We start from the raw sequence: 7,989 nt of genomic DNA, 5'->3' as shown, positions 1-7,989 counted from the left end.
AATTAAAGACCTAAGTAGTTTTTAATTTCCTTTTCCAAGCCTTTTTGAGACCAGCTGTACCCTCTGCCCTTTCCCTAGTTTAGTTATACTAACCAAGAAATCCCTTTTTGTTTAAATGAGGAGACATTAGGTGCCACTTACTTGCAGCAAGAGTTCTAAAGCAATTGAGTACCTCCTTGGTTTGTGTGGGGAACACAGGAGATGGCACACATTGCAGATGCCACGGTGCTTTGCACATAAAGGGCTTCATGATGTGTTTTAAATAACACAGAGTAGATGATATTTGGAAAAACTTTTTTTTTTTTAAAAAAGTCCCAGCTCAAATGAAGTCTTACTCATTCCCCAGGAAGAACGAGATCTTTCTCCTCCTTGCTCTTTCTTCTCTGCTTTTGCAGTCATCCTACTGCTTTGTAATTGTTTGCAAATCTATGTTCTTTTCTAATGTACTTTGAACTTCTGGAGGACTGGAACTCAGTCTTATTCACCTTTAAATCCTCCGTATCTAACATGCCAGCACATAGCAGGTGGTCAATAAGTATTGTTAGGAAAATAATTTGAAGAACATTCATGATTAAAGGTGGCAATAAGAGCAACCAGCCAGCATTTATTGAGTACATGCTATGTTCCAAGCATTGTCCTAAGAATTTTACTTTTTTATGACTTAATCCTTATGACAACCCTTAATATGTTATCGTTATTACTCCATTTTACAAATGAACAAACTGAGTCAAGGCTGTACAACTAATAAATGGCAGAGTCATGATTTCGCCCAGGAAAACTGATGCCAGAGCCCTAACATGTTACACAATACATTGTGATACTTGTCACTGAAAGTCTTTTGTTAAATACAGATGGAGTTAAATCATTCACTATTAGAAACAGAGGAAACTGAGATCACTGAATTCCATCATGAAATAGATACTGATGCTGAGCCAAGGATTGGAAGTGACTCCGTTCAGGTGGTTTACATAACCGTAGGCTTATCTACACGGTGTTCCTGACTCCCAGCTGGAATCTTTTAACCAAAGGCCCCACCCTCATGCAAAGTGCACCTTTTCTTTACACGTGCGCTCTCCCCTTTGGAGGTCTTGCTTTGGAAAAACCACCCCAGGTAGCAACTTGTTTCAAAGCAGATATATGCCAGGTACCATTTAAAGCCAGGTGGATCTTATCTGTTGAAATAGATCAAGAACACATGAAAGGGGACTGGGGACCCCCTACTTATGCTTCAGACTTCAGCACAAACTTTCCGTCCTCAGAGAAGGCTTCTCTGGCCTCTCCAAGGTCAAGTCTGTCTACCTAAACTCTCCTTTATTTAGCATGGTCAGTTGTAATTACATATATTTTGTATGTTAATATCTGGTTAATGGTCACCTCACTTGTTACCCTTTAAGTTCCTTGAGGATAGAATCCGTGTCAATTTTTGTTCCTTATATTTGCAGTGCCTCACATAGCTCCTGGCACACAATGGGCATTCAAAAAATATTTGTTAAAATCAGGAAAGAATGAACAAACAGATGTATGAATAAATGCACGACTGAAGCACCATGACAAATCATTCCTATGGAATGCATAAGGTTAGATGCAACTCCTTTATGGTGTGATCTGAGGGGGCCCTTAAGGGCTTAATCTGCACGCTCACACACACCACTGATTAGAAATCCCCATCAGGAAAATTGTACAATCATCTATTTGGCGAGGGCTTTGGGACACTGAATGGGGGAAAAGAAACACAAAAGGTGAGCAAGCAGTTTTCAAAGGATGCTTTCAACTCCCTGGCCAGTCCGCGTGTATGTTTTCGTCTACAAAGTGTTTCCAATTACTGTGGCACTCTCGGTATCTGGATCCATCTCCAGTGAATTCCTCTGCAGCTCCTGCCAGACATATGGGATCAATCAGGACTTCGGCGCTGGTGCGCTTGCTGCGGGAATGTTGACAGCCTGACAGACGCGGAGTTCTGGTGTCATGGAATCTCCGAGCCTTTGGCTTGATCCCGGGAGGAGAATGAGAGGGGGAGGAGGGAGATAGAGTCACAGATACAGAAAGGAGACAGGAGCGGGGAGAGGGAGAGAGGGAGAGAAGGAGGGAAGCGGGAGATTTTTCTTGACTGCCCCCTTTCCTTCAAACATTTTATAGGCTTCAGGGAGAGAGAGGAGGAGGAGAGAGGGAAGAAAAAAAAGAGGAAAGCGAGAGGGGTAGAGAGCGCGCGCCGTTCCCTCCGGAGTTCCCGAGCTGCTGAGGAGTCTGGATTGTGTCTGTCCCCAGTGTCAGATGAAAGGGCGCTGAGGCTCTTGGCCGCTGCCCCGCGCCCAGCTCCGCGCACGCCCCTCTGCGAGTCCGGCCGCCGAGCGCCTCTTCCCGCCCGAGCCGCCGCCTGCGCTCCGGGGCAGCCGCTCTGTCTCCAGCGCGATGTGGCCTCGCCTGGCCTTTTGTTGCTGGGGTCTGGCGCTCGTTTCGGGCTGGGCGACCTTTCAGCAGATGTCCCCGTCGCGCAATTTCAGCTTCCGCCTCTTCCCCGAGACCGCGCCCGGGGCCCCCGGGAGTATCCCCGCGCCGCCCGCTCCTGGCGACGAAGCGGCGGGGAGCAGAGTGGAGCGGCTGGGCCAGGCGTTCCGGCGACGCGTGCGGCTGCTGCGGGAGCTCAGCGAGCTCCTGGAGCTTGTCTTCCTGGTGGATGATTCGTCCAGCGTGGGCGAAGTCAACTTCCGCAGCGAGCTCATGTTCGTCCGCAAGCTGCTGTCCGACTTCCCCGTGGTGCCCACGGCCACGCGCGTGGCCATCGTGACCTTCTCGTCCAAGAACTACGTGGTGCCGCGCGTCGATTACATCTCCACCCGCCGCGCGCGCCAGCACAAGTGCGCGCTGCTCCTCCAAGAGATCCCTGCCATCTCCTACCGAGGTGGCGGCACCTACACCAAGGGCGCCTTCCAGCAAGCCGCGGTAAGGCGCCCGCCCCTCCCGACCCGGGCCCTAGTCCCCGGGCCCTTCGACCCACCGCTGCCTGCCCGTCTCTATCCCGGGGTTCAGTCCTGGGCAAGGCATAACCTCCCCAAGTCAAGCGTCCCCATCCACAAAACCAGAGTCATCCCTACCCGCCTATTATTGTTGTGGAGGTTCCAATGGGATAATGGATTTTAAAACGCTTAGAGAGATGTCAGGCTCCTTAGATAGTCGGCTTCGAGGACCCTGTTAGGAAGGGATCCTTGAAACGCTAATCACATTCACGTTTGTAGGAGCAGACGGTATCCAAGCTGAAACAGGTGAGCATGGTTTACAAAGTGTTTCTAAAGGTAGGACATGGAGTGATATTAACCTAACCCCAATTCTTTTTAAAGTTATGCTTTCAATGTAAGATTCGTGCCCTTCCTATTTTTGCTCCAATCCTTTATTAGATTTTTAATATCTGGAAGAGGAAGTCAGTTTGGGATGTCGGACTTATAAAGTGTGTCTGTTTTTCTGATTACAAATTAATCCATATTCAGTGGGGAAAAAAGAAACATATAGAAATATCTAACACATAATAGCAAGCCAGTGTTTGTAGACTGAATTAAACAAAAAGTAGAGAAAGGAAAAAAAACCCTAAAATTTCATCACTTTAAAAAAGCCACTGTTTGCAGGTTGTTGAACAGTTGCCCAGTATGTACATCCATTCATACTTTTAATATCTTGCTGTTTTGTAGCCTACATTTTTCATTTGTTATATCCTAATTAAAATGTTCTACATTAGCTGCATACTATTCCATTGCGTGCAACAATCACCTATTGTTGGACACTTAGGATTTTTCCTTACTAAGTTATCGTGAACATAAATATTTGTGGACTCCTCTGTTTACATCTTTAGGAAGAATTTCTATAAAAGTTCCTGAACTAAAGGTTATGAACATTTGTAACTTCTTGATACTATTGTCCATTTCTCCCTTGGAGGGTTGTATAAATTTATATTCTCATCAGCAGAGTATCTCAGCAGTAAATTTGCCACATATTCACCAATATCATACTATTATTTTTAATATATTTGTCAATTTAAGAGGTGATAGAGGCATCATTTTAGCAAATACACATTTTTGATTTTTGAGGATGAACATTTTCCATACATCTACTGGACATTTGTATTTTTTCCTTTGATATTTATAGTTTTTGCCCATTTTGCCATTATAGTGCTTGTTTTTTTTTCTTAACACATTGGCTTGTTTTTTTTTCTTAATGATTTGCAAAAGCTCTTTATATAGTGAGGCCAGTAATTCTTTCGTGTATATGTTGCAAATGTTTTTCCAGTTCACTGCCTTTTATTTTTGTTTATGGAAATGTTGTTAGATGAATGGTTTACATTTTTATACACTCAAATCTATCAAACATTTTCCTTAAGATCCTATATTTGTTCATAGTTTTAGAATAGCTCTCTCATTTCCCAAATCAGAGAAATAGTTTTCCATGTAGCAGCTTAATCCACCTGAAATTTATTTTTGTGTATGATATGACAAAGAGGTCTAACTTGATTTTAAAAAATAAATAGTTAACCAGTTGTCCCAGCACTACTTGCTTAATAGCCATCTGTCCTTTTCCAATTTAATTGAATGTCATGTTTATCATGTGCTAAATGCTTATGGGTATTTGATCTCTTCCTGGCTTTCTATTTCATCCCATTCTGTATCTCATTTGTATCATTGCCAAAATGACTTAACTATTGTAACTTTACAACATATTTAAATATCTGGTAGTGCAAATTCTCCTTTTAAAAAGTCTATTCTTTTTCTAGTTAATTCTTACCCACTTATTATTTAATATGAATTTTAAATTCATTTTTACATATTACCAATGAAGTCAGTAAGGATTTTGATTTCAATATAGAAAATATTGAATTAACTTGGGGATTATATGTATTTTATAGTAATAATTCTTCCATTTCAAAAGTGTAAGACCTTATATTTTCTCAAAGTCTTAGAATAGCCTTCTCATTTCCCAGATCAGAGAAATAGTTTTCTATTTAGCAGTTTAATCCATCTGGAACTTACTTTTGTGCATAGTGTGACAAAGATGTCTAATTTTATTTTTTAAATGAATAAGCAGTTGTCCCAGCACTATTTGGTTCATATAATTTGCTTAATAGCATTTATGCGTATTCTTTATACATATACATTTATACATCTTTAACAAAGTTGTAGATTTTTAGAAATTAAGTCCTGTATATATTTTTCAAGTTTAGATCTAAATATATTCTGTTCAATATTACTGTCATGAATAGCATCTTTTAAAATTAAATTTCAAACAACTTTTCTTGACGTATAGAAACACTGATTTTTAAAAATATGCCTTCTATATTTGGATTCTTGTTGAAGTCTCTTAGATTCTTTTTTTCTCTTTTTATATATATTTTATTTTACTGATAATAAATATTTATTGCAGAAAATAAAATAATCAGGAAAACTATTTCCTGGAAATATACTGTCATAGTTTGGTACATAGCTTCCTTGACTTTATTCAGTTGTCTAGGTAACAGACATGTTTTCATACGTATATTATGCCTAAATTATGTTTACCCAGGAAAAAGGATTCAATTGTACATCCTCTTGTAATTTGACTTTGTATTCCCACCATATATTTCAGTCTTCTTTCCAAAATAAGGAACATATTTCTACTATCATTATTTTTCAGGGTCACAGTTTTCCACTGTAGAATGTGCTTTTGTGTGTGAGTGTGTGTGTGTGTGTGTGAGAGACTACCTATTACTATGTATTTAGGCTGTTACAAACATTGTGTAACTAAATCTTTGCCCATATCTCTAATCATTTCCTTAAGGCAAATTCTTGAAGTGCCATTATTGCATCAAAGAATATTCATGTTTTTTTAAGGCATTTAATACATGTGTCAAGTTGCTCTGCAGAAAATGGTGCCAACCTGCCCTCCACATGCAGCCCCAGTGTCAGGACCTGGGGTTCAGACCAGCCAGCGCTGGCTAATATCATTTGAAGATTCCATCCCCCACCCCCTAACTTTCTAAGTGAGAAATGGAGTCCCATTTTAAGTTGCATTTCCCTATTAGTGAGGCTGAATATTTTAAAAACATGTTATTGTCCATATATAGCTCCTTTTTTTGAATACCTATTAAGATATTTGAGGATTATTATCCAGTTTTTAACTGGGGGTGGCTCTCTTTCTTATTGATTTGCAAATGCTCTTTAAATCTTAATGGTATTAACCGTCAGCTGTCAGTGACCCAAGTGTGTGGCAAATATTTTTTCTCAGCGCTTTAATTTTGTTTAAGGTGATGGCAACAAATGTTTTGTTAGTCTACTGGATCTATTTTTTTTTTCATTTGTGCTGTCTTCATTGCTTATGAAGGTTTAAAGGCTTTTGCCTTTAAGAGATAAATAGCTACCCTAAAAATGCTCTCTGTGTGTTGAAGCAGTCGCGCCAGGCAGGGTATAGTTTTGCAGCTGTAGTTCCCTGTTGGACCTGGTCTCCGCTCTAAATACTCATGAGGTCCTGATGGCTGGCCTTATTCCTAATGCCATGGTCTACTCCATCAAGGAAGAACCCTGCTGCATCAGGGAAAAATCTGCCATGTGCCAGCTCCTCTGTTTGGCTTGGCCAGACTTGCCCGGGGCCTCTGAGAATGTTGATCCAAAACAGTAAAATGGGTAATGAATCCAGTACACAGTGCTCCCCTCAAGACCTACTCTGTCTTCAGCTTTCCCCTTCCAACTACTACATCCTGTCTTGAAAAGAGGAATTGCCAACAAGGTTCCCAGTGCTGCTCTTCAGCCTGGATCCATTTGTAATCTAACAAGCAGGGATTTCTCGAAAGTTTGTATTAGCTGATCTTCCCTTTGACTTTTTTATTTTTATTTTTTCTCATTTTGGTTGGGCTATAAGAAGGTACAAAAGAAGGTCAGCTGGACTCGGCCAGGCGCGGTGGCTCACGCCTGTAATCCCAGGACTTTGGGAGGCCAAGGCGGGTGGATCACAAGGTCAGGAGATCTAGACAGTCCTGGCCAACACGGTGAAACCCCGTCTCTACTAAAGACACAAAAAATTAGCCGGGCGTGGTGGTGGGTGCCTGTAGTCCCAGCTACTCGGGAGGCTGAGGCAGGAGAATGGCGTGAACCCGGGAGGCAGAGCTTGCAGTGAGCCGAGACCACACCACTGCATTCCAGCCTGGGTGACAGAGTGAGACTCCTTCTCAAAGAAAAAAAAAAAAAAAAAAAGAAGGTCGACTGGACTCAGTCCCTGTCTAAACTGGAAGCCTACATGTCTGCATTGTAACTTTTCCAAGCCTCTGATGAGCATTCTTAGGTATAACTAAAATATAAGATTTAGAGAAAATTGGTAGAAGATGGCCAACATTTAGAAATGGTGTTGGTTGAGGCTTGAATTTTTGCATAGGGATCAGGCAGAAGCATTTAGCTGCAAAGTTAGTTTGAAAATGGCAAGCTATCTTGTGTGGGTTTTGACCTGAAACTTTGTACATTTCATCATGGAAATGAGGTCGTTTGTCAGATTCCCACGTGTGTGCAGAGTGGTATTATTATAACTGATTGTGACCTAGCCTTTGTGTGAAATTGAAAATCACAGGGACATTTCTGAGATTATTAATTACTCCCTGGAAAAATCAGTTTTTCAAACCTTTTCTGTTTGAAACTGAATGCTCACACAACTGTTCACAGACACAATCACAGGCAAACACATAAACATGTATGGTGCATAGGCACACTGTGCAAGCACACAGTTACCCCTCAGTCAGACATCTTATTCCTCTTATATAAAAACCGCGAGATGTAGAAATTTTCTTTAACAACATGAAATTTGCTGTTATTTCTCAGCAGATGGGACTGACCAAATAAAAAGGATTAACAGTGTTGCTTCTCTTTTTAAATGATTATTATTTGGTGTCAGAATTGGACAACTCGAGGGGTAGTATATGAGTGGGTACTCACCATTATCACACCTGATTTGAATGGATAAAGTGCAGTGTAGACATAGTCTCTTCAG

The 7,989-nt window shown here is 41.3% G+C and overlaps 1 protein-coding gene across 1 annotated transcript in view; it reads left to right on the top strand.

The window, feature by feature from the left end:
* Nucleotides 1–572: 572 nt before the first annotated feature.
* The window catches only part of SVEP1 (sushi, von Willebrand factor type A, EGF and pentraxin domain containing 1), a 209,799-nt gene continuing 202,382 nt past the window's right edge, over nt 573–7,989 (top strand). Inside the window, exon 1 of the mRNA XM_004048429.5 lies at nt 573–2,940. Coding sequence (XP_004048477.5) covers nt 2,410–2,940 — 531 coding nt within the window. The 5' untranslated portion in view covers nt 573–2,409. The remainder of the gene's footprint in view (nt 2,941–7,989) is intronic.

The sequence above is a fragment of the Gorilla gorilla genome, chromosome 13 (assembly GCF_029281585.2).
Source record: "Gorilla gorilla gorilla isolate KB3781 chromosome 13, NHGRI_mGorGor1-v2.1_pri, whole genome shotgun sequence".
Taxonomy (NCBI): domain Eukaryota; kingdom Metazoa; phylum Chordata; class Mammalia; order Primates; family Hominidae; genus Gorilla; species Gorilla gorilla.
This window is presented reverse-complemented; position numbering and strand designations above follow the sequence as displayed.